Source organism: Chenopodium album, chromosome 6, assembly GCF_948465745.1.
Source record: "Chenopodium album chromosome 6, dcCheAlbu1.1, whole genome shotgun sequence".
Classification (NCBI taxonomy): domain Eukaryota; kingdom Viridiplantae; phylum Streptophyta; class Magnoliopsida; order Caryophyllales; family Amaranthaceae; genus Chenopodium; species Chenopodium album.
The window spans coordinates 2,447,718-2,468,712 of record NC_137839.1 but is presented as its reverse complement, the minus strand read 5'-3'; the positions used below and the strand labels follow the sequence as shown (position 1 = coordinate 2,468,712).

Genomic DNA, 20,995 nt, shown 5'->3' with positions numbered 1-20,995 from the left:
TTAAATACTATGTAGTTCTGCTAAAATATTATGTTATTTTACGCAAATCTTGTGTTGTTGTTTGCTAAAATAACCTTATATTACTTTGCTAAAATATTGTGTTACTTTACGTAAACCATGTGTTATTTTGATAAATTCTAGTGTTATTTTGGGGAAACCTCAGCCCGTGTTATTTTACTATAAATTTGTGTTATTTCACACGAAACTTGTGTTATTTCACTGAAATCATTTGTTATTTTGCTAACAGATTATTGTGTTATCTTACTTGAACTTTTTGTTATTTTGCTTCAACTTTTTGTTATTTTCAAATGTATGTTATTTTTACAGAACAATACGTTAATATCCCTCTTAAAATGAGCTCAATCAGTTTTCAAGTAAATTAACTTCTACGTAAAATCTCTTCTGAAAATTCTCATAAATTTGTTCGATTCTTTTTCTCTTCTTTAAATAAAATCATCTTCATTCAAATTGTTGTTCAAATTTTAACAGATTCTCATAAATATAAAACACTCAATTGATTTTTAGGGTTTTATTTTTTCTGATTTTGGTAATTTGAACAATTAGCTCTTCAATTCAACAAAATTTCTTAATAATAGAGTGATTATTGAAATTTTTTGAAAAATAAGTAAGACAAAGGGAAGAGCAGAAGAGCAAAAATAGAACAAAGATTTTTTTTTAATTAAAAAGCCAGTATTTGACCCCCCCTGGAGTACCATGCTCACGATACTCCAGGAGTACTATAGAAATTGCGGTTTGGATTGGATACATGTCTGATGCAATCAAATCGGGTTGATTTGAGTGAAGAGACTTTGGGTTGATTTTGGGTTGAACCTTGGGTATATTGAAATTAATTTATCACATGAAATTGGTATGTATTAACTACATTTGATTTTGGTTAGGTTATTTTGAGTTGGGTTAGCTAGGTCTATCTCAATTCAAGGCTTCAAGCCCTTTTTCAGCACGACAAAGTTCATTTAGGATAATCTAGTTTTATTTTGGTTTAGGCCGAGTCGATTTTGTCAAATTTATGAGAACCATGACTTCATTCCTTTTTTTTTTTTTTTTTTTTTGAAATAAAGAACCATCACTTCATTCTCAAATTACCAGGATTAGCCATTTATACAATAATTAACTTTTGGTGAAATAGCTAACTTTTATAGTACTCTCGTCTTCAAACGAAAGTATAATTTCACCAAAAAAAAAAACAAAAATCCATACATAAAAGTCTCATTTTACTTTTATTCATTTTTTTTTTTTTTTTGTGAAGAATACTTCTATTTACTCCTTACTCGTATTTATTTTTAATCCATCATAACCCACTGCTGTATTTGACTATTTGTTTTGTTTAATGGGAGTATTGTTCCTTTAATTTAAAACCAAATATTGTACTTGCGAAACCAAATGTTGTACAACAAACATAAAAAAGTAACAAGAAAAACTTTACAATTATTTTCAAGGCTATACATAGACCTACGTAGCCTTTAAGGGTACATATAAGAAGCTAAAATTAAAAAATAAAAATAAATGATTTATATGGATTTACGTGTGATTTTGTCATGTATTATACCAATAAGATACAAAATACGAGTAATAATATACGGAGAATTTTTTTGGCGTTCCACCCAGTTCACCTTTTGAGCTAACTAGATTAAACCCCGTGCAATGCACGGTTTTCAAATAACTTTAACGACAATAAATTTTATAAAAAAAAAGAAGTATAACTCAGTATTAAAAAGTATGAAATATACTTTTTCAAAAAAATAAGTATGAAATGTATTGTTAAAAAAAAAATATGATAGGAGTATATATGTGAAAGAAAATAATTAAATATATATATGTAATAGTTATTATTGGCAATGTTATATTTAAAGAAGTTTGTTTTAGATTTTGTACAAATCAATAGTCAAAATTTTGATACAAATATAAAAATAAGGTTTTTTTTTTTTTTTTTTTTTTTTTTTTTTTTTTTTTTTTTATAAAGTAAGTTGTTTTGGAGGGAAAACTCTTTCTATTTTATTGCCAAGTGTCCGTTCAGGTTCGCCTTTAGTATAATGTAATTGATCAATAGTCAAAATTTTGATACAAATATAAAAATAAGGTTTTTTTTTATTATTTTTTTAAGTTGTTTTGGAGGGAAAACTCTTTCTATTTTATTGCCAAGTGTCCGTTTAGATTCGCCTTTAGTATAATGTAATTGATTGATATGGATTCGAGACTCAGTTTTAATAGTTAAGTTTCACTCTAATCCTAATTATTGTTACAAGTGATCGAACATTCGCCACTACACCAACAACCAATTTGTAATACGGCTTAATTCTTATTCTTAGCCCTAACATCATTCTACTTATACTGTAAGGGGTGTTTTTGTTTTGTTTTGTTTTTTTTTTTTTTTTTGAAGAAACTGTAAGGGGTGTTTAGTCCATTCTTTCAAACTTAATTCTGCTTTCAGAATTAGACATTGGAGATACTTAGAAGATTGAATTTTAATGAGAGTGAATTCGTTCTGTAGCCGCTAAAACCGATTTTCAGGTACACTATTTTCTAAAAAAAAAAAAAAAAAAATCTGTTTCTCTTGTTTATCGGAGTATGAATTTCTATTTTCCTCTCCATTTTTAACATTTATTGTTTTCTGCTGTGGATTCTTTAATTTCTTCATGTATAAGTCTTTTCTTTGGAATTGTAATCTTTTGGAGTATATTACTGAATTAACCAAATGATTAAAAAAAAAATGTGAATTGGGATGTGATTGGCATCTTTTTTATTGTAAATGCATTTTAATTAGCAGCTAATATTTCGTGGTTGTATAATTGCTATCTTATATTCTTACATTCAATCTTTGATGCTTGACAATCTAGTTAAGGTATCGTATGAGCACTTTGACATTTCTTTTTATACCAAAAATTAATTTTTCTTTGATAATGAGCTCAACACTTTAAGGGGGTGTTTGGTTCAAGCATATTAGGTATAAGGTATGGGTTTGGAATGACCAAAACCCATACCTTGTGTTTGTTTCTTGACATTTCATTTTTCAAACCCATACCTCAAACCCTCAGGGTATGGGTTTTTGAAACCCAAGGGGGGAGGTGGGTATGGCTCATACACATACCTTTAGGTTTAAAATTAAAAGGAAGACTATCATTTCTAGATAAAAACCAAACACATGAAATCAAGTATCAAGTTTCAACCCCATACCACCCAGGTTTCATTCCTCATTCCAAACCCATACCATTGTTTGAACCAAACACCCCCTAAAGGGGGTGTTAAGTTCATAGACTGGTATGAGTTTGGAATCAAGAATGAAAACAAGGTCGTTTGGGTAATCGTTTGAGTACCCTTGTGTTTGGTTGTTGTTCGAGAAGGCAGTTTGGACTTATGGTTCGAGTCATATCCACCGAGAAAAAACAGTTCAAGTTGATCTCTATTTGTTTACCATGTTGCATTTTCGTGAATAAATCAAGAACTTCTTCCTTAAAGCAGACCCCATAGTGATGATGATTGGATAAAGTTGATGATTTACTCGTAATTACCAAAATGTCGTGTGATAAACAATTTTTTGTTAATCACAGAGATTACCCGTAAGTTAATAAACTGAAATTTTCTAAATAAACACTAGGTATGGATTACCCCTAAGCTTTAAACCCTTGCTTACCAACCAAACACCCTATAAAGTATAATTGAGTAGGGAGTTTGTTAATCATCAGTGCACATATCTTTGTTGGATGATTTCGCAAGAGGTTTTTGAACATAGAGAATATAATTAGTGCTATGACTGCTATCATTTTGCTTCTAAGTAACTAAGTCGTAGCTCAATTGACTTTAACTTAAAGCCGTAGTTGTTGAGTATACAATTTTTGATCTTGTTTTGTTATCAGGGGATAAATTGGGTAAACTCAAGGGAGACGAAGAAAACCATGGAAGAGGATAATAAAAACTGTGCTTTTGTTTCTTACATAAATACTCTCCCACTTGAGCTTATCTCTAACATACTGTCCAGATTACCAGTCAAGTGTTTGTTGTGTCTCAAATGTGTTTGCAAATCATGGCTGACAGTGATCAGCAGCCCTGAATTTGCTCACTCCCATTTCCACCAATCTCTCCTCTCCAAGTCCGGTTGCCTTGTTGTTTTCTCAGGCATCGTTGATCCCTCCACAGAGGAGGGTGGGGACTGGGGAGGAAGACGGCGCTGAGATATATGAGTTTAACCCCATGGTTAACCTCTACTCCTTTGACCTTGACTCACCGGAATCTCCTGCAGTCAAGCTCCCATTACCCCACAACTTTGACTCCGCTGACACTTCTATTATCGGTTCATGTAATGGGTTACTATGTCTTCTTCTCCCAAATTCCGAGGTTATCTTGGTCAATCCAGCAACGATGACATTCTATAAGATCTGCAATGCTCCTAGGTGCGGTGATGCTTACTATGGGTTTGGGTATGATCATCTTTCAGAAGACTATAAACTTGTTAGGATTTTGAATGGGTGGCATGGGTCTCCCTGTGAAATGAGGGTTTATAGCTTGAATTCCAATTCTTGTAGGTTGAGTAAAGAATGGAACTCTTTGGGACGTAAAATTACGTCTTGTGGTGTACTTATTAACAACCATTTGCTCCATTGGACTGTCCAGCATTCGTTTGGGAAATGTCGTCGACTTGTCATTGTTTGTTATGATCTTTGCAATAAGCAGTGGGGAGAGGTACCCATCCCTGATGACATTGTGGAGGCGGATACTTATAACACAGAATTAAGGAATCTAGATGGATCCATGCTTGTTGAAAGAGACTTATAATATAAATGAGAGACTGGTTGCTGCGTGGCTAATGAAGGAGTATGGGATTAAAGAGTCCTGGATGAGGTTGGACATTTCGCATTCAGTTCCCACCCGAAGGTTGTCGCATCTGCCCATAGCCTATTCCAAAGGAGGGCAAGAGATTTTGGTGATGAAGCATGTTAATCCTGCTTTTGTGCCGTTTTGTTGGTACAATACATTAGACAAAAGCCTCAGAAACACCGGGTTCCTAGTTTGGCCAAAGTGTTTAAGGTTTGTGATTTGTTGGAGAAGCCTCTTTTCATTCCGTTGTGGTAAGCATTTTGGTGCTGAGATGCTGCAGAAGTAAGGTAAAGTAACTTCTAGGTTTCGTCTAGGACTTGAATTGACTGTTGAAATTAAGGCTATGCAGGAAATACAAGACTCACAGCAGTTCAACTCCAGACTGACTGCTATGATTATATAATTGCAGGAAGCTGCTCGCGGGGGTTGCAGCAAGTCCAACTCAAGCATGAAGGGAGGAATGCTAATCAAGTTGCAGACAAATGGCTAGATATTGTAGAACCAACAACTTGATCTAAATGTATTTTGTAATTTAACATCCCTAGATTCCCTACCCCTGATTTGCACTAAGTTTCTTTTGATGGACAAAAAATTTTCTAGGACTTCAAACAATAGTGAAATGCAGCTCCTCTAGCTCATTCATGCCTATTGTATCAAACCCTAAATAAACAGGGGTTTTAATACTGCAATATATTATCTACCTTCAGTATTAAATGTTTAATTTTTTTAATGTGTTTATTTATTTATTTTTTTTTAAATGTTCATATTTTTTTTACTAAATATTCATTTTATAGGGCGTGGTGCATATGATGGGGAGTGTTTGGGTCGGAGAATTCGGAAAGGGGAGAATTGGCCTATGATAATATAGTGGGCTGAGTCTTATTGTTGAACTGCTACTTTGTTGGGCCGATGAGTGCTGTAGTGTTTGCACCTGGCCGGGTTGTTGACTTGATGGGCAGTTTCATGTTAGTTTGGGCAACCAGAAACCTAGAAGGAGTCTGGGCAATGATCATGTGGACAATTTTTTTTGATGTTTAGAAAGCCACAAGAGCGACTGGGCGAGGGTGAAAATCGATCCCAGGACCTCTTGAAATTGCGAGGAAAGCTCTAACCACTTAAGCTATTCCTCATTCTCATCATGTTGATAGTTGCATGCACATGATGAAATATCCATTCAAAATATATATTGAGAACGTACTAAAATAAATTGAACAATGTTGATTAAAGTAGTAGCTTATTGTTAAAACTAGATTAAAAAAACACTAGCTTGAAATCTTAAATCTAAATTAAATTTACAGCACACTTAAATGCAATACAAGAGAAATAGAACATAGCATCAGGAGCAATCAACCTTGTTTTCTTCATATAGGAAGATATTGTTGGGGGCAGATTGACTGCTAATGATGTTATATCGTTTCAATTGAAGCTTCGGTGTGCCGTTGATGCACGTACTAGATCCCTAACCCCGGTCCCATCTACCGGAAACCGCCACCGAGTGCCGGAGCCCAATAATCAGCTCCATTTTCACTTCCCACATGTAATGTGCATGACACTGGAACTAAACATAGCCCTCTACTCCTCAAGTCCTTTGCCTCTTCATATGAATCCTATTTATATCAAAATAAATTTAAATTAGTATACACATACTCGTTTTCTTATAAGGTATTATAGTACGATAATATTTGTCATAGATTAAGGATATATTTTGTATACACCTGATAAAAAATCAGGCAAACACAAAAATTAATTATAGGAAAACCTACTCTTGCACACAATCAATTACATGCATAGATTGGTAAGTACTCGTACTTTGTACAAATTATTTGTCCAATCAACTAACTTTTCTTATTTCATATCAACTAACTTTTCTTATTTCATATTATCTGTACGTAATAATTTTTATTTTATACAAGTACCAATCGATGTTTTATTATTGGTACATAATATTATCGATGTTATATACACCTAACTCTAAGTGTACCCCGATAGACTCGATAAAATGTAAAAGCAAGTTTGATTCCTCATGGGTGCTTGTTAAAATGTAAAGGCAATAGTTACCTGATCAGGACCTCCTTTTCTCTTCAAGGAATTGTCATTCAAGAGCTGTAGCAAAAGATTGAAACATACATGAATAAAGGCATCAGCATCTTCTACACTAACTAATCAGCTTTTTAAGAGGAGTCAAATACAATTATAATAAAAAAGGAACTTTGATCATTATTCTTCAATAATCACTGCTTTAATTTATTGCTAAACTTTTTTTATAATCTAAGGAAAGCTGCTAAATTTTTAATCTTTTGGAAACCAATTCCTTTTTTTATTTTCTCATTAGTAATTTTTAAAATTTTGTTTCTTAAAAGAATAACAAAACAAAATAAAGTTAATGAAAAAAGTGACAGCTTTATTTTGAAAATCAATTATTTTTCAAAACCCAAAGTTTGGTACATGCCCTTAAAAAGAGGGGTCATGGATCCAATAAAGCTTTACCTGACCAGGGTCTTCAGGAAATATACACTTCCTCTCCCCTTGAATCTACAAATTCAAGCATTATCACACCATCATTTTTTAATCTTCTTAGAAAATTATCAATTTTTTTATAAAAAATAATAATAATATTGTATGGATGTTGTTATTACTATTATTATTTTTTACATAATTTGAACTTTCGCGTTTTTCCTAATTACATAAATGATTAATCAAACTCAACTTTGAACAGAGGTCGAATTTCATCATAAATTCTAGTGACATGAGACTTAATTATACGTGTAGATGTGTTCGACTCATCTACTCATAAGAGTATTCTAAGGCATAAGGTGTCACTTGGACTATTACTAGAATATAACCTAAATTTGATATTTTTCGAGTCAATTGAAGGTGATATTTAAAAATAAAAGAATACAAAAGAGAGTTTCGATTACCAGTTTCTTGTGAATTATGCAATTAAACTAGTTAACATTCGCGAATCTATAAAGTCTTTTTAAATATTGAATAGTAATTAAATGAATTGATTCTTACAGGGTGAGGCTGCATCTTGTTTCCTGCTCCAGTGTTTAGGTATGGAAGACTGAGGGCCTGCACAATTCGAGGGGGGGAATTTTATATGACCATATGTCCAAAAGAATGTTTTGAGAAATGCAACTTTTTTGTATGTTTTTACATTAATAATAAAATAAACAATAGCATAATCTGTTAATTTAGTTAAAAACAAAAGTATAAAGTATAATGTACATAGTTTATGTATAAATTTCTTGAATCTTTTTTTTTTTTTTTTCTTCATTCTTACCTCAATTTGACTCTGAAGGAATCTAATGTAGCCAATGGCTTCTAACAAGACAGATGCTGTGTCAGTCTGTAGAAAAAAAAATAAAGGAAGAAAAAAAAGAGTTATACTTTTATCACAAGATTCATATTTTCATTATATTCATGCAATTTTACAAAAAAAAAAGAATTATATTTCCATACAATACTTCTTCCGTTCTATTTTAATTGCAAATTAATCTGCAAATTAATGCTATGTATGTTAATCAAATGAGTTTTAGGTGTAAAACATATTAATAAGCCGAAAATTGGAAAGAAAATAATTGATTAAGGTTTCATGTGTGGAAAAAAAAGGTACACTTTATTATTATGATGCCTAGATAAAAAGAAGTTTGCATGTTATAATTGTTAGTTTGCTTATTTAGCTTGCTAACTCAAAGCTATGTATAATAATAATGGTGCTTAATTAGTAATTATACTTGACTAATAATAGTAGATGATGAGTAATCATGGATTACCTTTCCAAAAGGTGAGACAAGCTGATGAAGGGCAGTTATTCTATCTCCTAATTTCTCCTTCCTCACCTGATTTTCCAATATTAAAAAACAAAATCATATAATAAAGTTAGAATAAACATACATGAATTTTAATTAATTAATTAATTAATTCAAGATTTTTTTGATAAAAAGGGTCATTCAAACAAAGGGCAAATTTCTTAATTTCGTATGAAAGAGACAATCTCATTCCGTTTACAAGTTAATCATGAAAGTAACCCTTGTATTATGCAGGGTATATATATGTTATTATACAACCGTCTCACACAAGAATTATTAATTAAAAATATACGGTATAACCGGATATTATCTACCCTTAATGCTATATCTTCATCTATGGACGAGAATAGAGACGATAGGTACGTAGATAGGGTTAAGAAAGAAAGAATAATGATCCTTGGAAAAAAAAGACATATGAGAAAGACAAGAGATGTTACACAAAGTAGGTATGTATTTACATGTGTTTTTGTGCCTTTATACTTGTGTTTTTGTGAGGAAGAAAAGATTTGGAGGGAGAAAAATTCAGTGATAGTGAGATAACCAAAAATTATATTCTTGCTTGTTTTAATTTTGTCATACAATTACATTTTATTTACCTTGAAAGCAGTCGATGGAGTTGTAGAAGGTTGAACCTTGGCTTTCTTTGCTGCCGTCCCACCACTAACATTGCTGTTACACTATACACACCCGAATATATAATAAAAATTATAATTCATACACGAGTATACATAATAATAAATTAATTATTAATTGTTAAGTGAGTCTGATTCGCACCCATCATTAAGAAAAATAAAATATATATATAACTAGGTAAACCAATAATTTCTAGAAAAAATTTAAAAAATTAGATGAAAATGAAAATAATTTTTTTTTCTTACCTCGGTGGAGCGATCGGGGGCAGGAGGAGGAGGGTGTCTAGAGTGAAGATTGTCACTAGAAATCGACGAGGCGAAATCCAACAAGTTGTTATTGGTGGTGGTGGTGTTGGTGTTATTGTTGCTACTAGTACTAAAAGAGGTAACACAAGATTGAGGAGAAGAAACAGGAATATTATTGAGTTGAGCATGATGATGATGAGACCAATTTGCTGCTTTAGCTGCTACTAGCTGAAATTCTTGATCATTATAAACATTATTATTATTATTATTGTTGTTATTACTATTATAACTATTTACTGAGCTTTCTTGCTTCACATCTACAAGATGAGGATGATGATGATGATGATTTTGTTGTTGAAGCACAACTTGTTCTTCCCAATTATTTGTCTCCATTTTTTTTGCTTCTTCTTCTAAGAATACTCCACCCCTACACAAATATATACATATTAAGTAATTAAATATATAAAATGAAACATCTAATAATTAGGTTATGTGTATTGTGAAATAATTACATATACTTAAATTTAATCAAGGCTAGATCTGATCTATATATCTAGAGACAATAATATTAAAAAAAAAACAAAAAAAAATAAAAAAAAAAAAACATATAAATTACCTTACCCTATTAAATTGTAGGAATGAATGAAAACCTAGTTAGGGAATTAACTATACAATAATCTTGAGACATGCATATAGATAATAAATCACTCACTTGTATGTGTGTATGTGTGTGCGTGCGTGTATGTACATATCATAGTAGTTAGGAGGAACGGATTAAAAGGTAGACACAGAAACAGACATACAGATAGATAGATAGATAGATAAATAGATCGATTAAAAAAAAAGAGGTGAGTATAATTACAAGAGGAGTTGGCTCCAAGACTCAGGAAGTTGATGCTCATGATGGTTGTTGTTGTTGGTAGGATGATCACCAAGCCAAGAAGAAGAGGAATTCATAGTATTATTATATTGAGCTTGGAAAACATTGTTAGTGTTGTCCTCATCGTTGTTGTTACTATTATTCAGGGGCGGAGATATGAACGAAGAAGGCGACGAAAGGAGTGGTTGATGAGATAAAATGGGAGGCCTCATCAAATTGTTAATGTTAGGCCACCAGCTTGGATTTCCGGCTGCCATCATTTGTTGCACCGGAGAGTTTTGCAAAACACCCCTATTCATGGTGTGTTTTTTTTTTTTTAGAGTTTTTGGGTGGTTGAAGGTCCAAGAGACGGCTTTTGTAGAAACTTTTCAAGAGGATTTGATTTGGGTTGCTTTTAATTTTGCTTATTAATATGTGAGTAGAAATAGTAGTAATAAGCTAAATAGGGAGCAAAACCCAAGGCATAATGTGTGTTTTTTGAATCATGGAGTTTCAATTATATATCTCTCTTTCTTTTTTAATAGCTTTGTGTTTCTTTTTATATATATTTTTGTTATTAATAAGGGTTTTTCTTTTTAATTCTTTTTTTTTTTAAATAATGAAAATTGGGAGGGGGGGGGGGAGAGGATGGAGAAGGGGACTAGTCCCTAATTGCCTTTTTTTTTTTTTTTTTTCTTCAATTTCTCTCTTTTTAGGCTTTTGCTTTTATCTAAAAAAGTGGGGTTGAAACATCTAAAAAAAATTGAAAAAGTTTGGTGAAAAAAGGAGTATAGTAAGGAGGTAGGAATTTCTCGTCAAATACTATCATCAAAAAGGACATAAATTAAAAGAAGGGGTGGAAGAAAATTTAATAAAGGACTTTGATGTAGTCAATGAGAGTAAACTCTAGCTATGTATCATGTATTTATCCTTGGTGGAATTGTGGACTATATAAGGAGTATAATTAATTTATGTTCGACAAAAGTTGATATTTTAATACGAATAAAGGTTATTTTTTTGTATTTGTTACACGAAGTACTAATTATTACTCCCTATTGTTTTATTTGTTATACTTTGTATTATGTAATAAAAACTATGAATTTAAATGTCGTCATGATGACATATTGGTGAAAAGGGGATTTGGGATTATAGCCCTTAGTTTTTTTCTAAATGACTAATAATAATAATAATAATAATAATGCATATATATAACTAAATTATATCATACACAAATTTGTACGGAGTATTATCAAAGGATTCAAAAAAAAAAAAAAAAAGGTGCAAAGGGAAATATAGGGACTCTTATCTCATTGTAAACATTACTTTCAATTTTTTTTTTTATTACAATTATAATGAACAAAACCTTCTTAGGGTATGTTCACATTTACTTAATTTCAGTTCAGTTCAGTTCAACTCCAATCAATTTAGTTCAATTCAGCTCCTAAATTCCTTCTCTCATACAATATTCATTTCAGCTTCAATCAGTTCAGTTCAGTTCAGCTGCAATCAGTTCAGTTCAATTCAGTTCAACTCAGCTCAGTTCAGTAAACATGAACATGCCCTTATTTCAGCGATTAGCCATGATATGCTTAAATGAATACCGAGTAGGTTTTTTTTAAGTGGAATTAGTCACAAGATCATAACAAAATGCTATAAATAAAATTCGATTCTAAATTTTAGGTATTATATATCTCCTCACGCACATCAACTAACTACTAATATATCTGACGTTTACAGTAACTCTGTAAGTATATTGATGTGAATATATAATAAACTCCAATTTGTCCCCCTAAACAAGATTATACTAGGAAAGAACAAATCTTGAACATGTGAAGACGAACCAAGACCCCGTGAATCAGTGAAAACAATGAAGCAATTAGCTTATTTCAAGGGAGTCAAAATTGTTTGGTCATGTATAATCTATCTTAGGTCTTGAGATGCATGACAAAAGAGAATGATACAATTTCCAAGAGACATTACATACATACATACATACATACATACATACTCTTTGTTTTACTCGTTAACTGATAACTTCCACTCATGCTTTGGCTACAATACAAACTTTCCATTCTAACTAATTACATGGTTTATATATAGTTATACTATGCTTAATTAAGATTATGACTAAAATCTCCTTCAAAATTATGTCTTTTATCAATGGTTTCCAAGGTCAATACCGTCTTTTCACTTGAATTATTTAATCTTCTGGTTTTCTTTCCTCATATATATTTTCTACCTTTTTTTTTTAACTACTGTTTCAACTTCATAATTAATTAGTTTTGTAGAGCACTTATATTGTACATGTACGTACTTCAATAGCTAACTTGCATCGACCTTAATTAATAAGTCCTCAATGGCTAACTAATACGTACTACAAGATTACAACTACTAGCTAGTGTGATTGAATTGAACATGCATGCATGGCTAACTAACACTTACTACTAGCTAGTGTGATTGAATTGAGCATGCATGCATGGCCTTAAACTAGTAGATTGTAAATATTGTCATATATGTTAGTAAACTTTAACTTAATTTTATTAGAGGTTGAATACACTACTACCTTAAATTATAATAGTCATTACCCCCAAAACGTCTTTGAATTTGTTACTAATTGATCTAATAGGCAAAAAAAATTAACAAATTTTTCCATAGAATTGAATCTCATCATGGACGAAGCTTAAACTAGTTTAGCATACTTATCTATTTAAATCACATTATATGATTAGTTATTTAATATAGTATACATTTCTTATATTGGATTATTTGACATTCAAACTGAGCTAACTACTATTAGTTATTATAGTGAAAATATGTAAAATGTTAGTCATTCTTATAAAGCTATAATTTTTTTTAACTTGTTTGTAACATAATCACCATTCAAATAAGAAGAACATTTGACGATAAAGAGAGCAATACCCCATCTGATAGAGTATTTTGCAATCTATAAAGATACAAGTGAGGAATGCATAAATTAAAATAGAATCATTCTCCTCGTATTATAGTTATTGGTTGGTTATACCAACACGACATATATTCCTTTAGAAGGAATTTTGAGTCATATTAATTAATGTGAAAACAAACAAGCAAACAAATTTCTTAAATCTTGAGCCTCCCTTACATTGAGTACAATATTATGGAATAATAATTAGTATAATATTGCATTTGATGACTTAATCAAAAGAGTATTTAATTCATTTATAAAATTATTTTAAGAGTAATATTTTAGGGGAAGAATACATGGATGGTTATGGTCCGTACTGCCAAAATCTTTGTCGGGGGCGCTGTGTCGTTTTATATAGTAAAGTTTTTTTATATTTTTATTTTCTTTTTTACTATGCTACACATAAACTACTAGTATATCTTCTCTCTCTCACACTTTTGTAATTTATGAGCCCCTTTTTTGGCAGTTTCTCAATAGTGTCCTACCTTAGGACAAACATTACTCTCTTGTCCTTATTCACTTCTTTATATTCCTTCCTTTATATTGCTCTCTTTTAATTCATTGAATATCTTGAAAGGACTAATTTTATATGCCGATCTCTAAGGGTATGTACTCCTTTCGTCTCAATTTACATATTCATGACTTAAAACGTGTATGAGGTATGAAAATCAAGTGGCACAAAATATATGGAGCATACAACATGATTTTGACCTCCTAAACATGTGAGTCGGGATGGGCCTGAGTCAAAGCTTAGCAACGATAGACATGATAATATGACAATAATATTATTTACATCGAACTTGCTTGTAAACTCGAGGATTGGTCCAGTATATCCTACAACAAGTTTGTAGGTAGTTAGGGCATGCGCCTGTTTTTATTGACTGAAATGAGCTAAACTAAATTGAACTGAACTTATTAAAGCTGAACTGAACTGAACTGAACTTATTAGAGTTGAACTAAACTAAACTGAAATAAATATTTTATAAGTGAAGGAAATTAGGAGCTGAACTGAACTGAAACACTCAGGTCAACCCGACTCGACTTTCCTTGAATCTCCAACTGCAATATTGCTGTTAGTAGGAGTCGAACCCGTGACCTCAATGTCAAATAGTGAAACTCGTACCAACTATACCAAATATTATTTGTTTACTTTTACGCACATAATTGATAATAAATGAAAGAAATATTAGAGACGGAATTTAAAATCCGTCTCTAGTTTAGAAACGGAATTTAAAATCCGTCTCTAATGTAGAAACAGATTTTCAAATCCGTCTCTAATTTAGAGACGGATTTAAAAATTTGTTTCTAGATTAGAGACGGATTGAAAATCCGTTTCTAGTTTAGAGATGAATTTAACTTACATAATTCGTATCTAATGTATGTAATATTTTAAATAATTAGTTTCAAAAATTATCTAGAGACGGAATCAAAAATCCTTCGCTCATATTAGCAACGGAAAAAAAAAATCCGTCTCTAACTTAGCAACGGAAAAAAAAAATCCGTTGCTAACATAGCAACGGGAAAAAAATCCGTCTCTAAATTTAGCAACGGAAAATAAATCCATTGCTAGATTCAGCAACGGAAAATAAATCCGTTGCTAATTTAGCAACGGAAAAAAAATCCGTTTCTAATTTAGAGACGGATTTTCAATTCCGTTGCTAATTTAGCGACGGAATTTTTAATTCCGTTGCTAATTTAGCTACGGAATTTTTAATTCCGTCTCTAATTTAGAAACGAATTTTTAAATTCCGTCTCTAAATTAATTTAGAGACGGATTTTTTGATTCCGTCTCTAATTTAGAAACGGATAAAATTCCATCGCTAGAATTCTGTTTCTATATGGACATTTTTTTGTAGTGTGTATTTATATAAATAACTTTTAATTTATTTGTATGAGTAATCTCGCTTATTTTACAAGAACAGAAAAATCTCATTATATTCATAAGAGTAACTCTAATTTATCATATCATCGTTAACATCAATTAACTAAAAAAAGTTTTCCCATTTGTTTGTTAGTGAATCTCTCTTCTTTTGTTTTGAATTAAAAGAATAGTTGCCTTTTTTTTTTAGAGTGATCTCATTTTTCATATGAGTAACCTCCATCCACCAAAATAACCTCATTTATTTATCGTCATAACTTCTATAACTCAATTAATCGCAACATAGTTAAATGTGAAGTGGTCACACCAACAACTAATGGTGTGAATGTGTGATTAATCACATATAAAAACTTATGTATTATACTTGTACTGTTGTACATATATATATAATTATTTTAGTTGTAAATATAATTTCAATTTAGTAATACTACATGAATATTACGGGTTAACAATTTAACATAGAAGTGATAGAACAATAAATCACAAACAAAAACACTCCTTATTTACTTGTCTCCTGATTTCGTTTATTCATGTCCAATCAATATAAACCATTCCAAATATGATGTGACAGTTTTGACACATATAGTTTGTAGTATAATTGTATCGGAGTGAGTAAGCACGACCATCGTTATCATGCAATTGCCGTCCTACGCAATTTAATTATTAATTAAGAATTATTAATTACTACTATTGAGTGTGAATTTATGTAATTAATTAAGGGAGTGCAAATTGACATATTTTGATGCATCTTCTGTCGTTTCCCTAAATCAGAATATTAATCCATTTAACGAGGTCTTAATTTGTTCGAATTTGGGTTCATGCTTAGCATTGGATTCCTAGATTCTAATAATATATGCCTTCAAACATTCCCTAATTCTTATCTATTATTCTCTATCATCAAGATCCCAAAGACGGGTAATTGGAATTATTAACTAAGATTGTTCTAATTAAGGTCTAGTATAGCAAAAAAAAAAATTGCAATCGTGGTAACATTCTAAGCATAACACTTGTCAAATTCAAGCACGAAATACTGCACGAAAGAAGTACAAAATTTTACTTTTAATTAAAAAGCGTATTGTATACAACATGTTAATCGACTTTAAATTCACAACAAATGTACAAACATAATCTTGTCTTGAAAGTATATTTCACAAATTGTTTGACTTCTATGTAACGTGGAATGATTAATTAAGCTCATTGTTACAATACATTATTATTTCAAATAGCCCTTATATAATCTCTCAAGTGAAAAACTAGATAGAAAAATGAACAAGTAAACAAATGTATTGTTGTATTGTTATATTAATTGATTGACTGATAGACTTTTAAGAATTATATATATTTTAGAATTTTGAAATCTCTATAGAAAAGGATCATATATATTAAACAGACACCTAAGCTAGATCAATGCTAATTGAACTTTACAAGTGAACGGGTAAATAATCAATACTAATTCAACTTTATAAGTCAGACTTGTTTATAAAGCCCATAATAAAATCGAATCCCACGACTTTCAAGTCACGAGATCAAACATTACCAATAGGCCAAACCTTATTGCTTGGTACTATCATACTATGCATGTATTGATTGCTTGGGAGCGTTTTAGTCATAAAGTATATGAAGATATAAAGAGTGGACAACTATAAATAAACAATGAAGTATGCCATGCTAATTGTTTGACACACACATCTACTTCTACTACAAAATTATGATGTAAGAAAAAGTTGTTGTACATTTAAGTTTAATCTATTGGGCAGGATGTCGTTTTTGTAGTTGACAAGCAAGCTACTTCATGTAGGTTGTACAATTTTGCACGGTTTTGGAGATGTTACAAGTGACTAGATCATGACCACAAAGTAAATTAAAACATTTACAAATTTACGGGAAAATAATTGCCCCTTATGATGTGTAGTATTGAACAACCACCACCGGCCAGTCCACCACCTCCTACACAACCCCTCTTTTTTTCGTTTCTTTTAAAGGACGTTAACTGTTAATTTGTTTTTTAAAATAATATGGTAAGTGTACTTCAACGGAAAATATTGAACTTTTTGGCTTTTATGAGATTAAACGAACGATCGTAAAATAAATCTATTACATATGTAACTTACGTATGATTGTTTTAGACGAGTTATCATATTAAAATTAAAAAAGAAATTAAGAAAAACCCAAAGTAAATTAACCAAGAGTTTGTTCTCTTTAACTTAATGTCAGTTCAGTTCAGCTCCAATCAGTTCGGTTCCTAATTTCCTTCTCGCATAAACAATTCATTTTAGCTGTATTCAGTTCAGTTTAGCTCCAATCAGTTCGGTTCAGTTCAATTCAGCATAGTTCAGTTCAGTAAATCAGAACATGCCCTAAAATGAAGAAAAGAAAAATGGATGCATAATTATATTATCCTTATCCAATTATCAACATGATTTAGTATTAGTAATTTACAAATGACAAGGCTAATCATTTCTACATATTGTCTTTATTAAGGACTCTATTCTAACTAACGCAATTAAAATTCTAATATTTAGGATGGGCGGGCCATAATTGCGAGTTTATGTTAATTTTGATGAACTAAAAACTACTTTAATTAGAGTTGTTCCCCTTTTCTCTCTTTTTATTAAAACTTTACAGTTGGTTTTTTTCAATAGTCAACGAAACTTTACAGTTGTTTTTCTTAGCAAGGCTTAGCTTAATGGTAAATTAAGCTCGATATATATTGTACATTTTCTTATTAAAGTAAAACAAAGGAAGTGATTAAATTGTTGATTACTTATTTAATTACGTACAACTTTACAAGTGCTAAAAGTTTGAGTTTTCATCCAAACTCAATTGAAAATGAAAACTCTTTTTAGCCTAAATATATACTTGATTGAATTGATATATCTCCTCTTCTTTAATATAATGCGAGACAACTTACATGTGCAAAAATGTTATGAAATAAAAGAGAGAATAAGTTGATGATCTGGTTCGATTTTCAAACTGAATTGATGAATTTCGCTGATTTGATCAATGGTTTATCAATAATCATTGTTGAGCATGGAAAAGATCACATAAAAGTAATTTTAATCCTTTTTCAAAGGTTAAATTGCAATATCTATGAAAAATTGATCATCCCCTACTACCCACGGAGTCTTACCAATACGTTACTATTGTAATACTATATAAAAGAAAGAATATGTTCCAAGCATTTTTGATAAATACATCTAAATTTTTATTTTACATGAAATCAAACCAATTAATGCTCTTCAAATTACCATAAATTTTTTAAAAAAATTTAAAGAAAAATTTCAAGAGTAGTATTACTATGTAATTTGTCAACCAAAATTCTCCCCTCCATACAATTTTTTCTTAGAAGAATATTCTAGTCAATAAACAATGAAGAGCATATCTCACTAAATCATTATACTTTAATTCATCTATCATTTTCTATAATACGCAAAAGAATAATCAAGCTTCTTTTCCCATCACATACAAGTCTAACTAAAATACTAATCCCTATGACCCACAACAACATCATGCCTCCTCCTTCTAATCTACTACTCTATTTGTTTTGTCCTGTTACTTACATTATTAAAGTTTTTATTATATTAAAGTTTGATTAAAATCCCACTTTATATTTAATGTTTTTCTCCCACTCAAGCAATTGTTATTTGCTATACCAAAATCTTTAAATTTGATTATTGCCTTCTTTTCTAATTTTAAAATCTTGGAAGTTTGGCACCATGTGAAAAAAGTGGATATGGTTAAAATACAAGAATTAAAAGTCAACGGATAGAGATTACAATATAAACTCCACTTCCTTATCATAGCATATAGGTGGCATGTCATTAACCATGTAATAATCTTTCCAGGTTTTTTTGTACGGTTTAATTAATTATAACTAATATTATAGGTTATAATGAAATGATTTTAACAAGACCAGAAACGATGGCACGATATTTTTTATTTATTTTTGTACATAAGTCGTAATATAAAAAATAGTTCGAGTGACAAATATGTAATATTCCGTACATCTTTAGAACCGTGTGTTTGAAAAACCATGTTAACTTGTGCTTTTTGCATTAAAATACAATTAATTATGTCTCAATTGGAATTCAATTTATGGCGATTAACTAAAATTGATTGAACTAACTTTGATTAGAAAGAAAAATAACTAATGACTCAATAAGACATATGATTATATTTACTTGAAAGGGAAAAAAATAGTTGAAAAGAAATGAATAATTTGTGAAATAATAACCATAAGATAGAATAAGGTCAAATAATGAAATCTAATCCAAAATCACCTACTCCTACTACGTATATATGATTTGGCCAATTTAATAATTTGATTAATGAAGAATAAACAAGGAAAGTTAGTTGGTAGGACCATAAAACAATATAACTGTCAAATGAAACAGTTGGCGGGAAATAAAAGTCACATGGTTTGATACATTCGCGTGACTGACATTTAGCAGAAGTGAGAATGAGAGGTGTTTTTATGCTCATTCATTCTCTTGCTTTCATTCATTCGTCTAACTTGCAATTTGCTCAACCGTTACGTTGGACTCTCTAACGTAGGACACTCCACTGCCATGTATTTGTTCTTTTCGTTTGAAATCTTATAATAAAATTAAAAATAAACTTAAATGTATCCAAAGATATAGTTATAGAAGTGCGAAAGAGACTAGAAAATACGCATGCCACCTATTTAATAACGAGTTAAGTTGAGCAATTGCAAAACTCATGAGTCGAAACTAATTATTATTTAATGGATCGGCCACTTTCAAGCCTAGTTGAAGTGAAGTGAAGCTCAAATCAAGTTGCATTATTGAGTTTGAAATGGCCCTCAAGTTTGAGTTTTTAATTTCAAGTTCGAGTTGAGATATAAAATATTAACATTATACCCTTAAAATTGAGATGTGATGGGTGAGTGGGTGACTAAGGATAGATCAATTAGTTAGAGCTCACTCTTGGTCTTCAATTCACTGATCATAAAATTAAATTATTATTAGGAAAATTTTCAAAAAACCACCCAAAAATGTGATCAATTTCTAACTAACCACCCAAAAAAAAAAAAAAAACCACCCACTAAATTAATTTTTTGCTCAGATTCCCACCCAATTTAAAAATCCGGTGGCTTTTTAACATGTGGGGCCCACATAACGGCTATTAACGGCTAGTTTATGCTTTTATTTGTTTTCTTCCCCCGATTTTTCCTATAAAAGTCTATTCCTTATTCAATTTTTGATCCTAAACAAAATTTATCCCCAAATTACACAAAATTAAGCTTGCTTCTAATTGCATTTGCATCTGCAGCAACGACATAACTTGAATTCGCACAAGGTAATCTCAATTATCTGAAAAATTAGGGTTCTTGCAAAATGTTAATTGGGGGAATTTGTGGGATTCATTAATTAGGGTTTTTGCATGTACACGATTTAATTGTGATATTTTGGCAATTAGGGTATTTGGTAGTACTGAATTGTGATTTTTCCTTTCAGTTACAGTTAAGTTTGGTTTATTTGTAATCTTGTTGTTTGTGTTTGTTTGTTGTTGTAATTGTTGTGGTAGCAATTAAACAACCCCACTTCAAGCAATTACTCTAGATTAATTCCTGCTGCAAGTACAATTAGGGTTTTAATGACGAATTTAGGGTTCTGAATTGAACAATGCACAACAATTTTTGAAGAAAGGGGGAATTCGCTGAAAAAAGGATTGAAAATTGATTGTAGAATAGGGTTAGTTGGGAGATTTGAATGAGAAAGAGAGTGAAACACAGTGAAGTCGAGAGAAAAGGAAAAAAAAAAGAGGGAAATA

At 30.9% G+C, this 20,995-nt stretch overlaps 1 protein-coding gene across 2 annotated transcripts; it reads right to left on the bottom strand.

Annotated features, from left to right (window-relative positions):
- Positions 1–5,999: 5,999 nt before the first annotated feature.
- LOC145635552 (uncharacterized) lies at positions 6,000–10,943 on the bottom strand. Of its 2 annotated transcripts, XM_081686858.1 has the most exons (9): positions 10,383–10,943; positions 9,521–9,947; positions 9,239–9,319; positions 8,607–8,672; positions 8,114–8,179; positions 7,846–7,902; positions 7,318–7,362; positions 6,889–6,933; positions 6,000–6,437 (listed from the first exon to the last, which is right to left on the bottom strand). In XM_081686858.1, exons 1-9 carry the CDS (start codon positions 10,697–10,699, stop codon positions 6,306–6,308), a joined length of 1,236 nt encoding a protein of 411 aa, XP_081542984.1. In that variant the 5' UTR covers positions 10,700–10,943; the 3' UTR covers positions 6,000–6,305. The 2 variants fall into 2 exon arrangements, with proteins under 2 accessions (XP_081542984.1, XP_081542986.1); XM_081686860.1 differs by lacking the exon at positions 7,318–7,362 and having other exon boundaries at positions 10,383–10,941.
- Between the last annotated feature and the right edge of the window lie 10,052 nt (positions 10,944–20,995).